Genomic DNA, 24,152 nt, shown 5'->3' with positions numbered 1-24,152 from the left:
ATTCCAGCATCTAAAAAAAATGAGTTAAAGATTTGTTGGTTGCTTTTTACCGAAGGTCTCCAGTGAGTTTTGTTCTTTTTTCCTTGAGATATTTTTACATTGTTCTCTCAATGCTGCTTCTATACCGAGGTCTCTATTGTCCACTTTTTGTGCTGCAGCTGCAGACAGTTTTGATGCTCATGAATGTGGCAGTTTTGAAGAAAAATGTAATCTTTTGAGGGGGTGGGATGGAGAGGAGGGAACCCTAGTTTAATTTCAGGAATTTTTCAGGATATTGTTTATATAATGGAATTTGTAGCTTCTTTCAGATCTAGGACTTTTAAAGGATGATTAGTATATTTTAATCTAAGGCTGCTACATAGTGATATAAATATTACTTAAAATCATCATTGCTTTGGAGTCTTCAGCAAGCAGCAGGACATTCATTTTCTCTGCAACTCTTTTCTTGTAATTAATATAATAGTATATCTTGCAGGGATATTTATTTGGTATGGGTTTTTTAGTGGTTTTAATAATTAGTTAAAATCTATTATTATAGACACCACATGATCATATGTCTTAGCTTATTGAATACTCAAAGTATTAAAGCAGAACTAATAACATATTTTCCCCTATCGTTACAATTGGGTTAAATCACAGTTACAGACCATTGGATTTGTAAGCCTGGTGTCTGTACTTTTGAGGCAGGGCACTTGGTAAATCAGTGGAGGACATGGACCATGTAGCTTTCTGTATGGAAAGGGCAGAGTGTATTAGGATGTATTCAGAAAAAAGCCCTTTATTTGTCTGTTTTGTGTAATATTTTTGAAACTTCAAGAAGTTATTTACAAGAGCAGTCTGTGGAATGCACATCTTGGTGACTGTTTTAATGGATGGTTACTCTAGTTACTGTAGTATAGTCCGCTAGAGTACAGTCACCAGATTAAAATTTATTATTCAGCACCTAAAGTTTAATCACTTGATCTGTTACTGTGATTGCTTGCAGGCTTTTGTGCCACTTAGGAGGAGATGTACATTGCTACAGGTTGGCAAGCATTGGCTGACAAACCGATTAAGTGGGCTGTAGCCCACGAAAGCTTATGCTCAAATAAATTTGTTCGTCTCTAAGGTGCCACAAGTATTCCTGTTCTTTTTGCTGATACAGACTAACACGGCTGCTACTCTGAAACCTGATCTAATGTACATGCTCAATGTTTATCTTGTTATAATTTTTGTTTTTGTGAAACACCATTTAAGTAGGATACTAGTTTTTCTTTTTAAATAGCTTATACTATTGTATATTTCTTATGTAAGATAAATATTGTCAGCAACTTGTTTCTGTAGTGTTTTTCCTACCAACAAGAAGAAAATCTTTCACAGAAATCGTTAACTTAATGTTTTGTTCAGAGATTTTCTTTTACAGTTTGAGTGAGTATGTGAAAACAGGAACATCTTACTCTGCAGATCCTTACTTAGTTCCAGTTGTAGGGCCACCTATGCTACCCCTTTTCAACTATCCTAAGCAACCACAGCTTAGTCTTTGCCCAAATCCAAGACGATTATCTGTTGGCCGAAGAATACACAAAATGTAACAATAGAAAGGACTTGACTTGAGAATTTGAGAGGATAGAGAGGAAAAAACAAAACAACAACAACAAAAAAACCAGACTCAGTGGAAGCTTAGCTGCACGGAGGGGTTAGTGACATTTTAATGAGACTACAAAATTGAAGTGGTAATCATTTGAACAGTGGAAAACAGAAGGTGAAATTACAGCTGTTTTAACCCTTGTGTAGTGCCTTCAGAGCAGTAATATGTTGAAAAGAAGACAGTGATGGAGTCAACAAATACAGTGATTAAGGGAGGGAGAACTGTGGGAAATTAGTGTGAAAGCGAATATGTTGAATAAGTGCAAGGCCAGATATTGCACAGCATCCATTAGAAATTTTTTAAAATAAACAAAATCAAAGATTAAGCCAACTAAGGAGATAAAGGGTGTGATAAAATGGACAGCTACTAAAGAGGCTAAATGTACCGGTGGCAGCCTTACAGAAAAAAAATTAATGCCAAATGTTACTTAGGAGGAAAGTAGGGAGTACATAGCTTTCACACCTCTTTCAATTTATACAGTACCTGCCTTCAGCTTTTATGGACAATTTTTCTTATCAATTTTACTCTAGAGAGTAGTTCAGATTTGGGATTGGGATGCATAGATCAAGAGCATTGCTGAAGTTTCAGGAGGGTTTGAAAAAAATGAGACTTTTCCCCTCTTTAAATGTCACAATAAATAACCCATGACTTTTCCAGCAAATAAATAGTATATGATGTCAAGGTATATTCTAGCCACCAAGGCCGAACACAATATTTCTCAAAAGCTACATAACTGCATCCGATGAAGTGGGCTGTAGCCCACAAAAGCTTATGCTCAAATAAATTTGTTAGCTTCTAAGGTGCCACAAGTACTCCTGTTCTTCTTTTTGCGGATACAGACTAACACGGCTGCTACTCTGAAATAACTCACATAGATCTTCTGTGATTCCAAAGCCTTTTATCTATTCAAAAAAGCATCTTTTAGTCTACACAAAGGCCTGAATTCCCTGATACCATCATAGGTGAGTTATAGAATTTTCCACTAGCATTCATTAATGCCCCAGTCTCAGCTTTTGTCATATTAAAGTTTTTACGATGCAGCTGCCACTCTTCTTCCAATGGAAATGGCTATTGGATTGCCCTGAATGGACCTATGGTGCTTTTAATCTAATTACCATTTAAAATTAAGAATGGAAAATCAGACTGTTTTATAAAAGATGATTTTTAAAGCACCTTTACCTTCCTCCATTAGATTGTTGATCCACTTTTGGTTCATCAGTCATGAATTTTCTTAGTAGCAAGTAACAGAAGCGTGTCGTGTCTCTCTGATAAATTTTCAAGAGTCAGTTCCCATAGTTTTCATAAGGGCGGTGGAACAGGAGCCCTATGAGGCGAGTATTTTGTTTTTTAATGAGAAGAAAGGAAAATCTTTTGTAAAGATAAACTTTAAAAAGGAACATCCCTTCATTAAAATTTTCATTTAAACATGGGCTGGAAATAATTAGAGAGGAGAAGTACAAGGGAGGCATACTGCATTTGCCATAATATCTAAATAAGATTTTAACTTTATCATCAGTGTTTCTACCTATATTTGTCCCCCAAAAATATATGAAATCAAGACATTGACAATATTTGACTTTTTTCAGTAATAATGAATTATGAAATTATATGCTTAACTTCTCAGGTTCTTGAAAGAGTGTGTGTGTGTGTGTGTGTGTGTGTTTGTGTGTATGTATGTATGTGTATATATATATATATATAGAGAGAGAGAGAGAGAGAGACACACACACACACACACACACCACCGCCCGTTGCGGAATACTACAGTTGGCTGTCACCGGTTAATTTGACTCCTGCAGGTATATCAAAGGGCACTAAAAAGTAACACCAAATGGCAACTTTAAGGAACTCAAAGGCCACATCCATTCAGTTTATAATTTATATAATTTTGAAAAATTGTATATATGTACAGTACTGTAACATTTTCTTGTATGGATACTTGACTCCTTGATGATTTATAGAAAATGTTTATTGTTGGTCTTCACCAGCTGTGGAAACCTACGGTTTTTGCTAGCAATCGGCAATTGATGAGTTTAGATCACACCTTGATTTATGTTTGCCAGAGGTCATTTTATGAGTCTGCAAGCTTCATGGTTAGCACCCTTGGCCTTAAGTGTTAGATGTAACAGCATTCATTTTATAAGCAGCACGTTGACCATATGTCAGTGTTCTCTTATAATGGTAACTGTTTCTTTTAAGCCGGAGTCTTGTTGTGAGAGTTTGTCTGAAGGCTCTTGGGACTTGTCTAGGTTAGAGAAATGTGCACCAGTGTAACTAAATTGATGCAGTTACACTGTTCAAACCCTTAAGGTAGGCACCATGCACTCGTGCACAGTGAGGCTTGCACTGGCATAACTAAGGACTTGTCTTCGCTGTAGAATTAATTTGAGTTATGACTCGAGTGTTGCCCTTAGCTTGAGTCCCATCCACATGCACAGCGTCTTACATTGCTTTTAATTTGAGTTGGCTGTCCTTTGAGGGAAATATAGACTACAGCTCAAGTTAGCACAACTCTTTCACAACCACTCTAAGTAGGTCAATCATTATTTTACTGTGTGGATCCTGCAGTAGGCGTACATGTGTTTCAAAGGTTTTTTTTTAATAAGTGTCTGTCGGGGTCACAGATGCTTTCTTTGCCACTCCATGCTCCCGTGCAAGGGCACAACGGCCATGACCCTCTGTCAACGTCTGACCAGTTACTCTTTTCAATCAACTTCGTGAAGAAGCCTTGCCTTGTCTTCACACTGTCAGCTAAGGATGTTTCTTAAACGTGGTGGGGGAGAGAAACAATCAGGAATACCACACAAAGTATAAGCCATGATAGCAGACCTGCCTATTAAGGGAACATAGCTCTTCAGCCTGAGGACAGACTAAGTGTGGCGATTTAGACTTAGATGTTCTACAGAAAGCCATACAAATACCAGCCCCAGTTCAACCAGCAAAGTTGAACCCCAATCATGTGCAAAAATTGTTGTGTAGGAGTGTGCTATCCTGCTCCTGGGACAGATAACTGGAGTGCCAATAAAGAAGCAAATCCAGGTACTCCAGGGGATGCTCATCTTCCCCCTCCACGACCAGTCTGACCACCCAGAGGCAACAGATTTGATGGGAGTGTAGAAAGTCATGCTGGAGCTGTTCTGAGGCCTGCTCCCTTCCCTTTAGGAACTGCTTTTCCCCTTTCCATCTGGCCTGAGTGACTGTCACAGTGGAAAAATGGGCATCAGATATCATGCCCAAGGCTCCTGTATACATTCTGTGCCCTCCTGCCTATCTACCCTCTTTCCCCCACTGTGCTTAGGGGACCCTTCTCACGAGAGCCTATTACAAACAAAAGTGGCCTCATTGCTTTGTCTAGAAGCTGTAGAAGAGGTGCTTTAGGAGTACAGGGCAAGAGACTTCCACTACCAATATCACAAAGAAGAAAGTTGGTCTTCATCTTATCCTAGACTTGAGGAGACTGAAGAAATATATACACCACCTCAAATTCAGGATGGCAACGCATATCTCCATTCCATTTCTCCAGCTCAAGACTGGTTCACAGTTGTTGTCTTACAGGATGCGTACTTCCGTGTAATGATCTGTCTCACCCACAAGAAGATCCTATGATTCACAGTGCTAAGTACTGCCATTCAGATCCTCTGTGGCATGAAGAATCTTCACAAAGTGCCTAGCAATGGTGGCAACACACTAGGAAGAAAGGTCGTTCATGTCTACCCTTACCTGGAGATTGCAACAAGCCTAGAATGCGCCTTTTCTGTCTTCTCTCAGCTAGTCCTGTGAGTGAGCTATGAAAAGTCATCTCTTAGCCGATCACAAATGAAGGAGTTCATAGGACCCCTTATCAACTCCAGTTCAGCAAAGGCATACCTTCCTGAAGACAGGTTCCTGTCAATGCTATTGCTAGTGTTGGGGTAGAATCAAATCTCACTATGCCACTATGGATGTGTCTGGGTCTGCTAGGCCATATGTAAGCATGCAAATATGTCATGCCAATTGCCAGACTTCACCTGTGACTGCTCCAACTCTGGATTAGGGCAGATTGTTCCCCACCAAAACACCAAATGAACAAGGAGTTGTGGTTGCACCTTGCATTATTACAGAACTGAGATGGTAAATGTAACTCAGAAACGTGCATGGAAGAGGTACTATTCTCTGTTCCCTACCTGACAATGAATTCATTATGGACACATCAGGCACACGTTGGGGATCCCATCTGGATCAGGTTCCCAGAAAACATGAGGCTCTTGGAGCTCAGCTGTGGCTATCAGCTAATCAAACAACATGCACAAACCTCTTAGGACACCAAAAATCCAATGCTGTTCTTAAAAAAGGTAAATTTTATTAAAAACAAAAAAGGATAAAATACATCTGGAACTTTAGGCTTTTTGCTAGATCTTAAAAGAAACAATTACAAAAATTAAGCACCCAAAATAGCTTTCTTGGGGGTTCAGCTTAAAGTTTACAAGCAAACAAAAGCATCTGGGGTTAGCAAAGAGGAGATCCAGAAGCCAAAATAAAAAATAAACCTGATTGTGTCTGTCTAAACATTCCCTATCCAAATAATTTCTTCTAGGTATGGAAGATGAATTTTCATACCTGGTTCAAGTCTTACAAAGCAGTGCTGCTCTGTTCCTGCAGCCCTGAGAAAAACGGAGAGACAAAGAGAGCTTTTTTTCCCATTTTAAAAAGTTCTAGCCTTCTCATTGGCTCTTTTTATAGAATCATAGAATATCAGGGTAGGAAAAGTCCTCAGGAGGTCATCTAGTCCAATCCCCTGCTCAAAGCAGGACCAACACCAACTAAATCATCCCAGTCAAGCTGGGCCTTAAAAACCTCTAAGAATGAAGATTCCACCACCTCCCTAGGTAACCCAGTCCAGTGCTTCATCACTCTCCTGGTGAAATAGTGTTTCCTAATATCCAACCTAGACCTCCCCCACTGCAACTTGAGACCATTGTGTCTTGTTCTGTTTTCTGGCACCACTGAGAACAACCTAGCTAGCCAGGTAGTTGAAGGCTGCTATCAAATCCCCCCTCACTCTTCTGCAGACTAAATAACCCCAGTTCCCTCAGCCTCTCCTCTTAAGTCATGTGCCCCAGCCCCCTAATCATTTTCGTTGCCCTCCGCTGGACTCTCTCCAGTTTGTCCACATCCCTTCTGTAGTGGGGGGTCCAAAACTGGATGTAATACTCCCAGATGTAACCTCACCAGTGCTGAATAGAGGGGAATGATCACTTCCCTTGATCTGCTGGCAATGCTCCTACTAATACTGCCCAATATGCCTTCTTGGCAACGAGGGCACACTGCTCACTCTCATCCAGCTTCTTGTCCACTTTGTAATCCCCAAGTCCTTTTCTGCAGAATTGCTGCTTAGCCAGTTGGTCCCCAGCCTGTGGCAGTGCATGGGATTCTTCCTTCCTAAATGCAGGACTCTGCACTTGTCCTTGTTGAACCTCATCAGATTTCTTTTGGCCCAATTCTCCAATTTGTCTAGGTCACTCGGGACCGTATCCCTACCCTTCAGCTTATCTACCTCTCCCCCCAGCTTAGTGTCATCTGCAAACTTGCTGAGGGTGCAATCCATCCCATCATCCAGATCATTGATAAAGATGTTGAACAAAACTGGCCCAGGACCGACCCCTGGGGCACTCCGCTTGATACCGGCTGCCAACTAGACATCGAGCCGTTGATCACTACCCGTTTAGCCCAACAATCTAGCCAATTTTCTATCCACCTTATATTCCATTCATCCAATCCATACTTCTTTAACTTGCTGGCAAGAATACTGTGGGAGACCGTATCAAAAGCTTTGCTAAAGTCAAGATATATCACATCCACCGCTTTCTCCATATCCACAGAGCCAGTTATCTCATCATAGAAGGCAATCAGGTTGTTCAGGCATGACTTGCCCTTGGTGAATCCATGCTGACTGTTCCTGATCACTTTCCTCTCCTCCAAGTGCTTCAAAATGGATTCCTTGAGGACCTGATCCATGATTTTGCTGGGCATTGAAGTGAGGCTGTAGTTCCCCAGGTTCTGTCTTCCCTTTTTAAAATATGGGCACTATATTTGCCTTTTTCCAGTTGTCTGGGACCTCCCCCAATCGCCACGAATTTTCAAAGATAATGGCCAATGGCTCTGCAATCATATCAGCCAACTCCCTCAGCACCGTTGGATGAATTAGATCTGGAACCATGGACTTGTGCATGTCAAGCTTTTCTAAATAGTCCTTAACCTGTTCTTTTACCACTGAGGGCTGCTCACCTCCTCCCCATACTGCATTGTCCAGTGCAGTAGTCTGGGAGCTGACCTTGTCTGTGAAGACCAAGACAAAAAAAGCATTGAGTACTTCAGCTTTTTTTTTTTTTTTTTTTTTTTTCCCCCTTCATTCAGTAAGGGTCCCACAATGTCCCTGGCCACCTTCTTGTTGCTAACATTCCTGTAGAAACCTATCTTGTTAGCTGCAACTCCAGTTGTGCCATGAAGTCAGGTGCCCACTCCCTTTTCTTTACCTGGGGACTTTTTAATCCTTTACAAGTAAAGCAAGCAGAGAACAGACCACGAGGAATTTTACAGCTAACTGGAGGCTGGGTGTTTATCAAAGGGAGCTACTCACCCCCCACCCTCCCTTCATGTATCTCACTTGTCTTCCCCTATCTGGAAGCTGCCAAGTTTTGGAAGTGATGCCATCCACATGGGATAACTCTGATGGTTCTTTACCTCCTCAGGAATCAGTAAGAACCTGGTGGACTTCCTGTGCAGACAGTCAGTTACCACTGAAGAGTGGTCACCTTGGTGGTCTGTCATAGCACTGATATTCCTAAATTGGGGAGGACCCCTTTGAAAAACTTTGAAAATTTTAGCAAATAAGAGTTATTGGATTTCTTCCATTTGCAGTGGTCTCAAGAACTTCTGTATGCCTTTTCCATTGATTCCCCTTATTCATACGCTGATTTCCAAGTTTGGGAGAGACAAAGGCAGGATCGTTCTTGTAGCCAAAACTAACTTGACTGGCATGGAGCTGACAGACCTACTACATATATCTGTTCAGTTCCCAGACCACCCAGATGTGATCCCACAGTTAGATACTAATCCAGATACTAATCCAAAGGCACTGCGCTGCATTTTGTGGCTATTGGCTGGGTGAGTGCCACAGACAGGGACTTCTGTCTGCTGGTCTAAGAAATATTGATTATAGAGCAGGAAAACATCAACCAGGAAAATGCATTCCTCTAAATGAAGAAGTTTTCAATATGAGTAGCCCAACATGGTCTGGACCTGGCAGGCCTTGACAATGAAGATCTTCAACTACTTATTGCATTCAAAGCAGACTGGCCTTTCATTCAGTTCTGTTAAGGTACACCTCACAATTCAAAGTCCATGGTAGCTGAGGACTCTGAAAAGTAGGGATGGAGAGTGGGTCATGGGATGCACACTGTGGTTCTTGAAGGTGTTGTCAGTGTGGATCCCATGACTTGACCTCCCTCCCCACGTTTTGGTATTCTCAGCCTCTGTGGGCTTCAGATCATGAGGGAAGATAGGAAGGTTGTGACTGCTTCACCCTTCATCCCTTTGCACAGGAGCATGTGGACGCACAAGGCACAGACACTGATGTTCAAAAGAACTTCAAGCTCGTGCCCAGGAGGTGCATGCACACATACAATGGTATCTGCACTGACTACGTCGTCTCGAAGAACCACAGTTACTGTAGAGTAGGTTACTGTTCTGTTCATTTAATACTTATAAACTTTCTTTTGTAACTTTAATCAGTAAATTGTGGTCAGCTCCATCAATTTGATGAGTTGGCAGTGGCAGAGATTTCATCTGGTACTATACAAATGTGTTTAAAAAAACCACAAAAAATTGGGGGACCAGGTCTCTTGCATTTGTGGATAGTCCTGGTGGGGTCACCATTATGTGCCTCATGTGTCCATAATTAAAGTCGTTGTCAGGTAGGGAGCAGAGAATAATACCTCCTCCATGCACATTTCTGAGTTCCTTCTACTATCTCAGTTCTGTGATAACACAAGGTGCAAACATGACCTCCTTGTTCATCTGGCATTTTCATGGAGAATAATCTAGGTTTAAAAAACAAACAAACAAAAACTAGCACTACCACTTTTCAGTTAGTGGTGTGATTATTCTTATTTTATGAGGGTAGAGATATTTACTGGGAGTAACTCTTAATCTTTTGAAAAGCATATTGCTGAAGCACTGATTTGCTTAGTGAATTTCAGTGCAGAATATAATTACTTTGTTTTAAAATTTTAGGTTGAAGTGAATTGATCACCTCCCTTTAATGTGGAATATATTCAGGTCTGAGTTTTGTCTGTAGCACAAATTGTCTGGGAAATTCCAGGAAGCTCCTAACTTAGTTTCCCTGACTCTTAAGTCTTGCTAGAAGTCAAAAATATACTCCATAGAAAAACTTCATTCATTTTTAATATTGTTGCACAGTTAAGTACTCAGAATCAAGAAATGCCCGAGTCAGAGTGGCATAACAACGTTAACTCTGTCCACTTTTATCTCTATAGTATGATATAAGAAGACAGAAAATATCATATTGCCTCTCTATAAATCCATGGTATGCCCACACCTTGAATACTGTGTGCAGATGTGGTCGCCCCATCTCAAAAAACATATATTAGAATTGGAAAAGGTTCAGAAAAGGGCAACAAAAATTATTAGGGGTATAGAATGGCTTCCGTATGAGGAGAGATTAATAAGACTGGGACTTTTCAGCTTGGAAAAGAGGTGACTAAGCAGGGATATGATAGAGGTCTATAAAATCACAAGTGGTATAGAGAAAGTAAATAAGTAAGTGTTATTTACTCCTTCTCATAATACAAGAACAAGGGGCCACCAAATGAAATTAATAGGTAGCAGTTTAAAACAAACACAAGAAAGTAGTTTTTCATGCAACGCACTGTCAACCTCTGGAACTCCTTGCCAGAGGGTGTTGTGAAGGCCAATACTATAACGAGGTTCAAAAGGGAGCTAGATAGATTCATGGAAGATAGGTTCATCAATGGGTATTAGCCAGGATGGGCAGGAATGGTGTCCGTAGCCTCTGTTTGCCAGAAGCTGGGATTGGGTGACAGGGCATGGATCACTTGATGATAACCTGTCTGTTCATTCCCTTTGGGACATCTGCCATTGGCCACTGTCAGAGGACAGGATACTGGGTTTGATGGACCTTTGATCTGACCCAGGATGGCCGTTCTTGTGTAGTATGTGATCACTGTGTTAGACTTCCTATCAAACTTCCTTGACACTTGAATCCCTTACTGTGAAACCTTAATTTTCTTTTAAAGTAGATTTTTCTAAAGAATTTCTTTTCTATTTTTAAAAAGAAAAGAGAGAGTTAAAATAAAAAAGGAGCTTAACTTTGCAGGATTTTGACCTTCTGGTGATTTTAAGAAAGAGAGAGAAAACAGCACATCTAAATACCATTATCTATGTAACTGGTTGGGGAGACTGAACCACAATGGTCTGTAGTACAAATCTTAGGAAAACTAGGAGGGTGGGGGAGAGGGAGTGTGTGCGTGTGCACGCGCGCTCCAGGAATTATGGATCTTTGAGGCATGCTAGAGGAGGACATCTGTTTTCAGCACCAACTTTGGAAGTGGGATTGCCATATTTGTCTAACCCCCCCGCCCTCCCAAATTTTGTGCCTAGAGTGTTATAAACACTTTTTTCTCACCCCCTGGGCTGGGATGGCAAGAGGAAACAGGATGGAGATGGGACACAGAATGTTTAAAAATTATGCTGCTGCCATATGGTAGTGATTTCACTGCCATGAGTAGCCTGAAGGGAGAGGGGAGGATCCAGCCTTTAATGATAAATTGTTCTCCTGCCATTGGAGTAGATAGCAGAACTGAGGAAGGCAGTCTCATTCAGCAAGGCATAACAGATATGACATTGCAACAATTGATGTAATGCTCTGGAGGATATAGCTATCGTCCTTAAGCAACCATAATGCAATTAAATGAGAGTTGTGGTATGTGAGCGCAGGATAAGGAGAAAGGATATTTATCTAGTAGTGAGTTAAGGGGAGATATGCACAGGAATAGGGTTCATGTTCACACAAACTTTAGTTAAAATTTTACCCCGGTGGAGTGAGTGGAATGTGATTGGGGGCGGGGAGGGGGATACTTCAGATCCTTGGAGTGAGGATATAATCACGTTTTCTTTTTCTGGGACTCTTATTTTATCATACACAGTTTTAAATTCAGTGAAATTAACATGTTGAATGCCTTTTCCTCTCATGGAACAATTACTAGTTCATTTCTTTAGACACCTTTTATTTTTTCATGGCAATCCTCATTTAAGTGTAAGTATATTTTGCACTCCATATAATTGCTTCATATCTGACCCTCTCATGGTAGAACTCATTGTTCCACTCTTCCTCATTAAACCAACAGATGGTGACTTTAAAAAAAAATTTTTTGTTGTTGTTTTTGCTTTCAGATGTGTATAAAGTAAGCACTTGCTCTCCTATCTGTTTCTATTAGGTCTCAGTCAGATTTTGAGGTACTCTTTAATACTTTATAAAGTTGGACAACAAAAACTCGAAACAACTGAGAAAGCTGTATCATTTTGTTGTCTAACTTTAATTTATCTACTCAGTATGCATCTCTCTGGAAATGACATTAAAATTAATCTTTGCATGTTTTATTTTTGATAGCGTTTTAGTGTCCATTGGTTACTCAGATCATTCTTTTGTCTTTTCTGATGAGAGCCCAGTTAGAGGAGGTTCAGAGAAATAATAGTGTGGGTTCCAGAGATGATAGTTATATTAAATGGATTAATCTTAACACTGTGTGATTGTTTTTTTTTTTTTTTTTTCACTTTTAGTGTGACTAAGTCTATTATAAATTATTATTTCATATTACTGGTTGGTGGCAGTATAGTATGCTTTTATCCTTCTCTAGCAAATAGGTCAGTCTTGAAAAAACATTGTCACTCAAAACAGTTGACTTTTTGGAAGTAGGAAAATACCTGTATATTTTCCTAGTGATTATAGAAGTCTCTTTACATATAATGTAGATTGTGGAAATCAGTGTCCTACGATGTGAAACTCTTTTCTGTTCTAGAGTAAAATTTACTTGCATTTTTTCCCCCGCAGCCTCCCTTCCCTTGTTAGATGAGGGGGCATTTGGCACCCAATTCGCTAAACACTTACACACTTGAGTTACTTTACCCACATGAGTAGTCCTATTGAGCTGATAAGTTATAATTTTTTCATTATATTGCTTTCTTCAATACACTGTAATGCCTTGTGACACATGGAATTTTTGCACATTTTATCAAATGGACTGTGTACCAAACAGTGAAATTGCTGTTTCAAATTTATTGATATTGTAAAAATGAAACTTTAGTTAGTAATCACATTATATATAACTGTAAATGATATTTTATGGACTTGTGTTTTGGTTGAAGCACACAAGTATCACGTTATTATAATTAAGTCTAGCCTAATATTGTTTAGGCTAGTCCAAATTTAACAGTAAATGTATAATGAGTGATGACATTGCTGCAGTAAACATTTGGATGAAATGATTGTAGATGTAGAGCTATGGTGGAGCAAATTTTAAATAACGATTAAAAGACTTTTTAAAAAACAATTGATATAAATAAGATTGAGGCTTAAATTATTTGATAATTCTCCTAATAATTAGGATTCTAATAGAGAAGTATAAAACATCCACTTCAGCAATTTAAGACTATAAAATGGGAAGAAAGTAGGGAACTAGCAATGTTACTAAAATATATACACCTCTACCCAGATATAACGCTGTCTTCGGGAGCCAAAAAATCTTACCGTGTTATAGGTGAAACTACATTATATCAAACTTGCTTTGATCCACCGGAGTGCGCAGCCCCGCCCCCCTCTCTCCCGGAGCGCTGCTTTGCTGCTTATATCCGAATTTGTGTTATGTGAGTCGCGTTATATCGGGGTAGAAGTGTATTTAAAGAAAAATCATTTATATTTTAAAAATGATTTAATTTTTTTATCATTTTTGTCCACCTTGTGTAGGACTTGATTTTAAAAAGCAGTCTCTTTTTTTGCATCTGCCAATAGTTGTGCCCTTAAAGTATTAGTAATTGTCAAACTTGCTGGTGCAGAGTAGGCACATTGACATCTATTTGTGCCAAAATAGTCTGCACTGAGGCCAAGCTGAAAATCAGGCCCTTAATTGTTTGTTATAGGTGTATTCCAACACTGCCACAAGATTGGGGTCTCCTCTCTTTTTAAAATCTATTTAGATTGCTTTGTGATTTATGCAGTATTGATCGTCTATCATCATACGAAAATGTTCTGATCTGTTGAATTTCATGTTTGTCTGTTTGCTAGACATGATATTCAGTGTTAGGAGTCATGCTTATTTTCAAACCTATTTCCGCAGAATTTGCATGTTGATGTTGAAATAAATGGTCTTATTTCTGTTTTTATAGTAGAACATATACATGAAAGCATATTAATATTGTCATTATGATAGTACTCGGAGGTCTGTTATAAGAGAGACAGCATGCTGCTAGCTGTATACAAATATAAGAGACAATCATTGCCTCAAACTGCTTATTTTAAAGGCAAGACATAGAGGAGTCAGGGTATATGGATAAAACAGCGAAGCCTAGTGATCAGAGGGATGGTAGGTATATAACAACAATTACAGCCAACTAAAATACATTCAAAGAAAGTTAAGGTTGTAAAGTCAAGCTCTCAGAAGTTAGGTAATGCCAGAATTAAGGTTCCCTGTGCAACCTTCATTTGGCCTCCTTGTGTGTATAAATTGATATTCTTATTACATGCTCACTTAGTGTTTTTTTTCCTACAGGACCCCTGCATCATTCAATGAATAGATAGTTATTCAATTTCTATTTATTTTCAGAAACCTATCATGAGAAATTTCAACCTGAACACTTAATATGTATATTTTTTTATACCTTTTTAAAGACGAGATTACAAATTTGGTAGATTAAGATAATAGTATTGATGTGTATACTTCTACTTCTGTAAGGCATTTTTGTTGGTCCTACATCATAAAACAAAACAAAACTAGAAAGATATAAAATTAACATGGCACAGATTAACTGGATTAAAAGTATTTCTAGTGGAGTCCCGCGGGGATCCTTTCTTGGCACTACACTATTTAACATTTTAAATAATGACCTGGAAGAAAACATAAGATCATCACCGATAAAGTTAGCAGATGACACACACATTGTGGGAGTTGTAAATAATGAAGGCAGGTCACTGATTCAGAGGGATCTGGATGATTTGATAAACTGGGTTTTAATGTGGCTAAATTTATACATCTAGGAACAAAGACTGTAGAGCATACTTACATGAATGGGGACTCTATCTTGGGAAGCAGTGACTCTGAAAACGATTTGGGGTGGAGGAGGTGGATAATCAGCTGAACATGAGCCCTGTTCTATAGATATTGATCTCAAAGGCACAAAGAGTTAAAGGTGTTGGACAGTGAGAGAGTTTATAAAGAGTGATAGACCGGTTTGGGGTTATTTTTAAACAGAGCCCTTCGTTACTTGGCAAACACCTAAAAGCATTCATACAAATTGAAAGTTTATTAGTTAAACACAAGAAAGAACAAAAAATTAAAATAAGCATTTGTATTGAAACTGTGGTTGATTAATTATGCAAAATGGACAGCCAAACTCTATCAAAGTCTCTTTCCTTTTGGAATCAAAATACCAGTCTCTTATTTTCTGAACAACCTTTCTTTATTGAAAAGGAAAAGGTTAATTTTACTCACTGTCCTGATGTGAAGGGCAGTCACTTATCCCGTTAATAAACAGATGCAAGTTGGACGAGAGGGTAGAAAAGATGGGTAAAATATGGCTTTGGGTGATGTTTTTTGGAACGTTGTACTACTAGGTAGTTACGAGTGGATGCTTTGGCAGGCAAGCCGACCATGACACCAGCTGCTTGAACCCTGGTTAATTACAATCTAGTCAGGGCTGTCATCTGGTTGGAGCTTACTCTTTAGACAAGGCAGGTTTGGATGATAGCAGTATAGGTGACTTCAGAATTGGATGAAAAGCCAAGCGAGTGAGACAGGCTAGAGGGAAAGGAATAGTGGAACAGAAAATTAAAACAAGGGAAGGGGAATGCAATACAGGATCTTGTGTGCCTTTGCAGTGCTGCTTATTAGGTATCCCCATTGGTGGCCTAAGGACTGGATGTCATGATGATGTGATGACTTTCAGCGCTCCCAGGTGAAAACAAAGTTCCTTAAACAGAAGCAAGACAATCCTTCTCAGAAAGAAAGTCCTTTAGATGAGTCAAGATGAGCGAGAAGAGTTGCAGTGCTGGCAGGGACGGGGATGAGTTAGGGGAAGATGAGATGAGACAAGGTGAGCTGGGATGCAAGTTGGGACAGGAGATAAGCGGGAGAGCTGAACTGAATGGATCTTTTTTCTAAGTCTCTCTTTAAGAAACCCCAAAAGGGGAAAAAAGTGGGCAGCATAGTTCAGCCCCTTATTATTTGGTCCACCAACTAGGCGTAATATCCATCACACCAATTTTGGTCTATTAACTTCTGGTTCCACATCTGTTTTTACCACGCATGATTTGAACAGTCCTTAGATTATATCCATGTGGCCTTTTTGGTTTAGAGCAGTGGTTCTCAAACTTTTTTTTTTTTTTTTATGGACCACTTGAAAATTGCTGAGGGTCTCGGTGGACCACTTTATGATCTTTCCAAATGTTTGTACTGTTAGCTAACGATTGTAAAGCGCTTTGGATAAAAGCGCTATATAAAAAAACCTTCGTAATAGTAAACTTTTTTGTTCTACAAATAAAAGCACACAACTCAGATTTCAATATCCGTAGTCTTACCTTTCTAATGCGATGGATGTGCCTTCTCTCCCCCGCCACGGCAGCCCCCGAGCTGGGGCTGGGAAGTGGGGGTCTCTCCCCACTGGGGCGGCCCCCAAGCTGGGGCTGGGAAGGAGGGGTGGTCTCTCCCCAGCAGCCGCAGCCCTGGACCTGGGGAAAGTCGCCTCTTTCTCTGGCCACTGCATCCTTGCAAGTCCCAAATTCCCCCCCCCACCGCCTCTTCTCACCCCACTTCCCCCTCCCACCTATTCCCCTTGAGGCCACCACCTCACCTTACATGTGCGTCTTCTCCAGGGTCCTGGCACCTAATTAGTGGCCCTTCTTTCTTTCATGTGCGACTGCCCAGGCACGCACCTTAGAGGGAACTATCCGCGGACCACAGTTTGAGAACCTCTGTTTTAGACTAATCCAACATTTGCACTTGTTATTACATTCAGTGTCGTAAACACTGGACCTATTTTCCCTGGTTATTGTAACATCTTATGAACAGTCACACTGGGGCCAATAGGGCTAATGAATCCTTGGGATGCATAAACAGGTATCTTGAGTAAGTGTAGAGAGGTTATTTTACCTCTATATTTGGCACAGGTGTGACCTCTTCTGGAATACTGTGTCTGGTAGTGATGCCCACAATTCAAGAAGTGTGTTGATACATTGGAAAGGGTTCAGAGAAGAGTCACGAGAATGACAGAAGGATTAGAAAATATGCTTTACAGTGATAGACTCAAGGAGGAGCTCAATCTATTTAGCTTAACGGTGAGAAACTTAAGGGGTGAATTGAGTAGTTTGTAAGTACCTGTGCGGGGAACAGATATTTAATAATGGGCTCTTCAGTTTAGCAGAGAAAGGCATAATGTGATTCAATGGGCATAAGTGGAAGCTAGGCAAATTCAGACTGGAAATAAGGTGTGAATTTTTAAAGGTGAAAATTAACCAGTGGAACAGTTTACCAAGGGTTGTGGGGGATTCTCCATCACTGACCATTTTAAAATCAAGATTGGAAATTTGGCAAAATTACAAGCAACTGAAGATGGGGTATTTTATAATCGGAAGTGTCAGGCACCATTAACTATAGGCAGTGTTACTTGCTTCACCTATTGTAATATTTATATTATGGAAGCCCCCAAAGGCCCCAGTTGGGATTGGGACCCCATTGTGCTGTGCACTAGACAGACGTGGGCCATGATCCAGCAAACATGCATGTATGTAATTTACTACCGTAAGTAGTTCCATTGAAATTGATAGGTCCGCTCACAGAGGTAAAGCTAAGCATATGTCTAAGAGTTTACAGGATTGGAGTTAGAGAAAAGACAACTCCTTCTGTCAGGAGCTTGTGCTTGTTGTCTTAATTCATTTTAATGTGTTTGTGTGTGTGTGTATGTGTATAGTATGTGTATGCATGTAATATTTCAAAAGAGCTGGGAAGATTTGTATAACATATAAAGCTATCCCTAACAATCAAGGTAGACTTTAAAAAACAAACAGTTAACAAGCAAAATAAAACCTCCTATGAGGGGGGTTACTATTTTCATACTACAAGCAGGAAACAAGAGATTGGGCCAAGAAGAAACTTATTTTATATTGAAATTGATGGAATAGGCACTGAACTTCCCCCTCCCTGATGTGAGAGTACTGGACAGAGCGGAGTGCTTCCCTTGATGGATTTAGGCAATGCCTATGAGAGGGAGTGGAGATCAAAATGTAGTGGAGGACTGGAGTTGGACAACGACCAATTTAACTCTGGTAGTGTTCGGTAGTTAGGTACATTTTTTGAGCCTTGCTTAAAATCATCCATCCCTTATTTGACTTTTGGTTTCCCACAATTTTTTCTTACACACACATTTTTTAAAATGCCTAGTTCTCTTACCTGTATAGTAGGCCTATACCTGTATAGTAGGCCTATATGGTAACTTTTGTTATTTCCATTAAAAGTTTTCTTATTTACATGTATGACAAGTACTACATATACACTGCACACAGGATGGTAACAAAACTAAGATTACCATATTTCCGGTTTTTCCTGGACATGTCCGGCTTTTTGGCAATCAAACCCCCGTCCAGGGGGAATTGCCAAAAAGCCGAACATGTCCGGGAAAATGCCGGCCGGGCACTTCCCCTCCCGCGGTCGGAGGCTCTGCTCCTCCCCTGACTCTTCGGCTCTGTTTAAGAGCCGAGCTGCCTGAGCGCTATGGGCTTCAGGCAGCCCCCTTGCCTCCGGACCCTAGCCGCCGGCCGGGCACTTCCCCACCCGGGCTCCGGCGGCGCAGGGTCCGGANAAGCTGGTAGCGCTCGGGCAGCTCGGCTCTTAAACGGAGCCGAAGAGTCAGGGGAGGAGCAGAGCCTCCGGCCGCGGCGGCTCTGCTTCTCCCCTGACTCTTCGGCTCTGTTTAAGAGCCGAGCGCTACGGGCTTTGGGCAGCCCCCATGCCTCCGGACTCTGCGCCGCCGGAGCCCGGGTGGGGAAGTGCCCGGCCGGCGGCTAGGGTCCGGAGGCAAGGGGGCTGCCTGAAGCCCAAGCGCTACCGGCTTCATGGTTTGCCAGGCAGCCTCTAGACCCTGCGCCCCCAGCTGGGCGCTTCCCCTCCCGGGCTCCAGCTGCGCTGGGGAAGCGCCGGCCGGGGGTGCAGGATCTGGGGGGCTGCCCGGCAAACTGTGAAGCCAGTAGCGCTCGGGCAGCCCTTTTTGCGTGGCTGGGAGTGAGAGGGAGGAGGGGGCGGGGAAGGGGCGGAGTTGGGGCGGGGCTGGGGGTGGGAAATGGGTGGGGCCAGGGCCCCATGGAGGGTCCTCTTTTATTAAATATGGTAACCCTAAACAAAACTGCATTAGTGGGCGGTGAAAGCAAACTTGTTGTGTTTATCAGCAAGCTTGCTGGTAAAAAGAGTTGTTACATGGGAGTGGCAGGAAAGTACAGATGTGGGGAGGTGACATATTAGTGGGTTGGCTTTCTAAAGTAATTAGCTAATTTTTTTTAACTCCATATTCTGACTTTCTTTTCCCTTGTTCAGACCAGAGTGCAAGTCAGAAGATGTTGCTTGCAAAATTTCTGAATCTGAACCTGAGGAATTATCAGATGAAGCCAGTGCTGACATTTTCTATGGGACCTCTCCTCCTAGCACACCCCGACAGATGAAACGTATGTCAACAAAGCACCAGAAAAATAACGTTGGGAAACCTACTAGCCGCTCCACTTTGAAAGGTGTGTGACTTTAAAAAAAAAAAAAAAAAATTATTTAAAAGTAGTAGTAGTATATAATATTTTTTTTGTAACCATTCAGTAGTCACTTCTTACTATGAACTTTTATAGGTCCTTTGTATAGAGATATATAGATTTGCATGTACATTGGGCAATAAATCATAGCAGCCATTGTATATTCCCAATTGCTGTTCCGTTTCAGACAGACTTGTTTACCTTCTGGCAGTCAGCAATCAAAAAAGCAGTTTTTGAAAATTGTACAGACCATTTAGTTTTGTTTCAGACCATTTAGTTTTGTTAATTTTTTTATTCTTTTAACAAACTATAGATACTGGCTAACCACACTAGTAAGTGTACATACAGGTACATACATAGGAAAATACAGTGGGAAGCAGACAAGCATTTTGAGCAAAATTATTCAGCTTATTATACAGTGTCAGTGAATGATGCACAGCATTTTTACTGTGCATGGTATAATGCAGTTTCAGGCAGAGACTAACAACCAGTTTCTTTGCTATTTTTTGTGTTCTATTAGTTCCCCCTTTTACTGTAACCTCAGTTTTACAAGTAGACTTGGTGTTTAGACATATTTGCCAGGAGGGGATTGCACAGAGAAAGATGGGTTCAGAATCATGGAGGTTCCCATGGTATTGTTGATTATTAGGAAATGCTGGTCACTTTGTCCAAGTTTTCTCAATGAACTTAACTGTTTTCTTCTTACCAGTGTGCATAGAGCTATCTGCTGCCTGGCAGCTCTCCAGACCTGGGTTCTAGACCTGCTGGTCCTTAAACTGGCTTGCAGGATCTCACTGAATACCAGTGTGTCACTAACAGAAGTGGCTTTCCTGAAACTGTTCTTATCTACTGTCTCTTTTACTACTATATACTGAGTGATTTTAAGAGAATGGAATCCTATTACCTGGGTTCAGAATAGTAGTAATTTTCAAAGTTGTTGCTTGTAATATTAAATTGATAGCATTTTATAATATCAGGCAGCCAGACATGCTTTTCTCAATATACTTTGCACTTCTATAGCATCTTCCATTCAAGGATCTCAAAGGTGCTTTACAAACACTCATATCTTTAAAGTGAGAAAATATTAAAGGGACATTCTCCACTCTAGCCAATTTAAGAAATGTAATTAAAAATATTTTCAAATTCTCAAGATTTTGTGGTTTTACAATTACACTATCATGTTTCTTTAATTGTTCCCCCTTTTTTGCTGTGTGAAAGATCCACACAAACTGGGAGAAATGTACTGGCTATACAGTGAACTTAACGATATAGGGAGAGCTGTCAAAGACATAACGTAAACAAGCTGATAAAAATAAACATAATGTCCTGTAATCATTTATAATATTAGGTAACAACAGATACATAGGTAATGTTATCTGACAACAATAGGTAAACATTTTCATCCATAAGCATGAATTTTTAAGTTGGCGTTCTTTAACTTTGCTCATGTTAGGTATCGTTAGTTGTCAGACTTCTGACAGAAAACCTCATCAGAACACATGTGGCATCTGCGCTACTGAAAGTGCCACTTAATTTTTTTTTTAAAGTAAAGTGCTGTTCATGTTGGTGGCAAAGCTTTGTTAAAGCTATTTTTTTAAAAATGATTGGTTCATTGTTGTCGTCATACAGGATATACCTACAGTTTTTTAGAAATAATTTTAGAATTATGTTTGATAAAGTTACAGTGGTGGCACAACTGCACCAGCTGAAATTTTGTTTTTAAGGCAGTTTTTTTAGTGTATACATGAAATCTTAACGTTGAATGTATGTTTACTAAAAGGATTGTTTTGCCAGAATATAGAGTAGAAAAAAGGTAAATGCTTTAGCAGAATCAAGGATACACACAGTGTTCATTGAAAAATTCTGGGAGTGGCGCTGTCTAATGCAATTATTCATAATAATGGAGTATTTATACTGAACTTATTCCAAAAGTTTTGGTTCCTCACTATTTTAGGCATCTTCTGTATAAGGTCATCCTTAGTGTCATTCCCAAAAGACCTCTTCTTTATAGTAGAACTTAAAAGAAGGCACACTGTACCTGTTATTAGCTGCATAGTCATTTGAGCTGTTAAACTCATTTTACTGGGTTTTAATTGTGCCTTTTTAAACTTTTTTTGTGAAATATTAAAGCCTGTCTAATTTTGCATGTAACAATTTATCAATAGCTTTTCTTGCCTTCATGTGATTTTAATACCATGGTAACATAACTTCAGTCTCTGAACTAAGAAAATATAAATCAGAGTAACTGCAGCTGTAATTCATTGCAGTTTTGGTATGTTTAAGGGAATTGAAATACCGAGAGTATATATCAAGAGTTTGTATCTTTGTGAGAGAGAGGAGCATTATATCAATTAAGACTAATTTTCTTTTGTTGGTTAACTTTACCAACATAAAGTTCTGCTGATAGATTTCAAGCTGTGTAGGATGAGATCTGTTGTGTGTGTATGGAAGGCAGGGGGATGTCTGGCACATTGTTGGTTCACTGGAATATAATACATTTTTAGTTGTATTCATAATATTTTAAAAAATATTAGGCCTTTTTTTCCTTTTGTATAGAATTTGCAGATAATGTGCTGAGGCAGGGAATCTGAGGCAGTTGATGGAGGGGTGAAAGTCTTCTATCACTAAAGAACTAACTGAAATTACTCTCCTTATTTCTGAACTAAAACAAATGCTTTCTAGTTAGGCTGAGTTTGTATAATATTTGCTTTAAATGAAGCACCAAACAAACTGTTTTTGAAACAGATCATGAAGCATTTTGTTTGGCTGTCTTGAGTTGATTAAATTTTACTTTAACATGAAATTACTTCTATCCTGCAGTTAACTGAGAATTAACAAAGCTTTGAGAATAAGGCCAGTTATTGGTGTCACCGGTGTTCGTTCATTTAATCTCTCTCTCACTGGATTTCTTACTATCTTGTATTTAGAAGCAAAAAAGATGACATGACAAACTCTACCTGTTCAATTAGTTTCTGGATCCTCACCTGTGATGCACCTTTCTTCCAGCAAATAATGACTGCAGTTCAGACTTGTCCATAAGGCTCGGCTGAGAATTGCCCCTTCCACACCCTTGCCAGTTTCTGTGCCTCAGGTGGTGCAGAAAGAGTGACAGTTCAGTACTCCTTATTTAGCCACTGAAACCTCATCTCTTGTACTTGATTTGGGGATTGCATCAAGAAAAAATCATCTCATCACTCTCTTCCTCCTCAGGGGTCTGAAATTTCTGGAACTTTGTTTCTCAAATGGGACTGCCCAATGAGCTCATTCTCTCAATTTATTCTCCCCTCCTCCATCATGATGCAATAGGCCAAATGCAGGGAACTTGAAGTGCAAGAGAACTCTCAGGAGCTACAGAAAGGGAGCTCTGCTACAGTTGCTCCCAGGCATGAACCTTTGCTTAGCCAGGGGAATGAGTTTAGAGTCTGGATAGTTTGTTGGAGTCTATGCATTCCCTCACACCTCTTGGGGCTCTTCTGGAGACACCTCCAGAAGATCAGATTAATCTTCTTCAGCTCTTGGAACTAGCCAGACTGAACCTCCTTCAGTAATCAAGGACTCTTCAGGTCATAGCCACATGCCCCTTATTCCTTGCCCCAGACTTGCTTTTCCAAAGGAAAAAATTCCATGGTCCCCGCCCAGGTTTTTAAGGAATAATTGAGTCACTTCGTAAAGAATCTAACATCCTTTAGGACTCTCCTTCTGAATAGGAAAATCTGAGCTCTCCTAGGGATATTGGATGATGAGAACTGGGGATCATGACTTCTTTGTGAGCTGTGACTCAAAAGATGAGAAGAAACTGACCTTTTGATGCTTGTCTCTCCCTCACCAAAACAACAAACAGCCCAAGAAAAGACACAGTGCTTTAGAATATTATCTGCTTCCATGAGCTCTAGCTCTCCCCTCAAAAATGAGAACTCTCAAATTTGGACCATGATAACTCACAGCAAGAGAAACAGGATAGGTTATTTTGCTTCCAGACCTTTTTGAAACCATGTAGAGGAGGTGGGAGCCACCAATGAGATCTTTCGTTCAAAACTGAAGATGTAATTTACCATACCCATTTGTTCCTCCTTTGAATGGATCATTCAAGAATAATAGAAAATACCCAACAAAGGTAGAAGGTTTTGTAGAGAATCTCTGAAACTCATCAGGGTCCTGGAATGCAAAGACCAATTAGTCTAACTTTTGATACCTGGAAAGATACCAGAAGAAGTTTTCAAATTTTAATTTGTAAGCACCTAGAGGATAAGTAGGAATAGCCAACATGGATTTATCAAGAACAAATCATGCTAAACCAACCTAATTTTCTCTTTGAGAGGGTGATTGGCTTAGTGGATGGTGGGCAGCAGTATATGTGATATCTCTTGATTTTTAGTATGGCCTTTGATACAGTCCTATATGACATTCTCATAAGCAAACCAGGGAAATGTGATATAGATGAAATTACTATAA

The 24,152-nt window shown here is 40.1% G+C and overlaps 1 protein-coding gene across 8 annotated transcripts in view; it reads left to right on the top strand.

The window, feature by feature from the left end:
• Positions 1-24,152, top strand: part of MAP3K4 (mitogen-activated protein kinase kinase kinase 4) — a 145,440-nt gene that overhangs the window by 28,519 nt on the left and 92,769 nt on the right. For all 8 annotated transcript variants that reach the window (XR_004645080.1, XR_004645079.1, XM_034765276.1 and 5 more), the window contains exon 2: positions 19,498-19,688. Coding sequence is in view for 6 of the 8 variants with exons in the window: in XM_034765275.1 (XP_034621166.1) it covers positions 19,498-19,688 (191 nt within the window). In the remaining 2 variants the exon portion in view is untranslated. The remainder of the gene's footprint in view (positions 1-19,497; positions 19,689-24,152) is intronic.

This window comes from Trachemys scripta, chromosome 3, assembly GCF_013100865.1.
Source record: "Trachemys scripta elegans isolate TJP31775 chromosome 3, CAS_Tse_1.0, whole genome shotgun sequence".
NCBI lineage: Eukaryota > Metazoa > Chordata > Testudines > Emydidae > Trachemys > Trachemys scripta.
The sequence above is the reverse complement of the archived record's forward strand: the minus strand, read 5'-3'. Positions and strand labels throughout refer to the sequence as shown.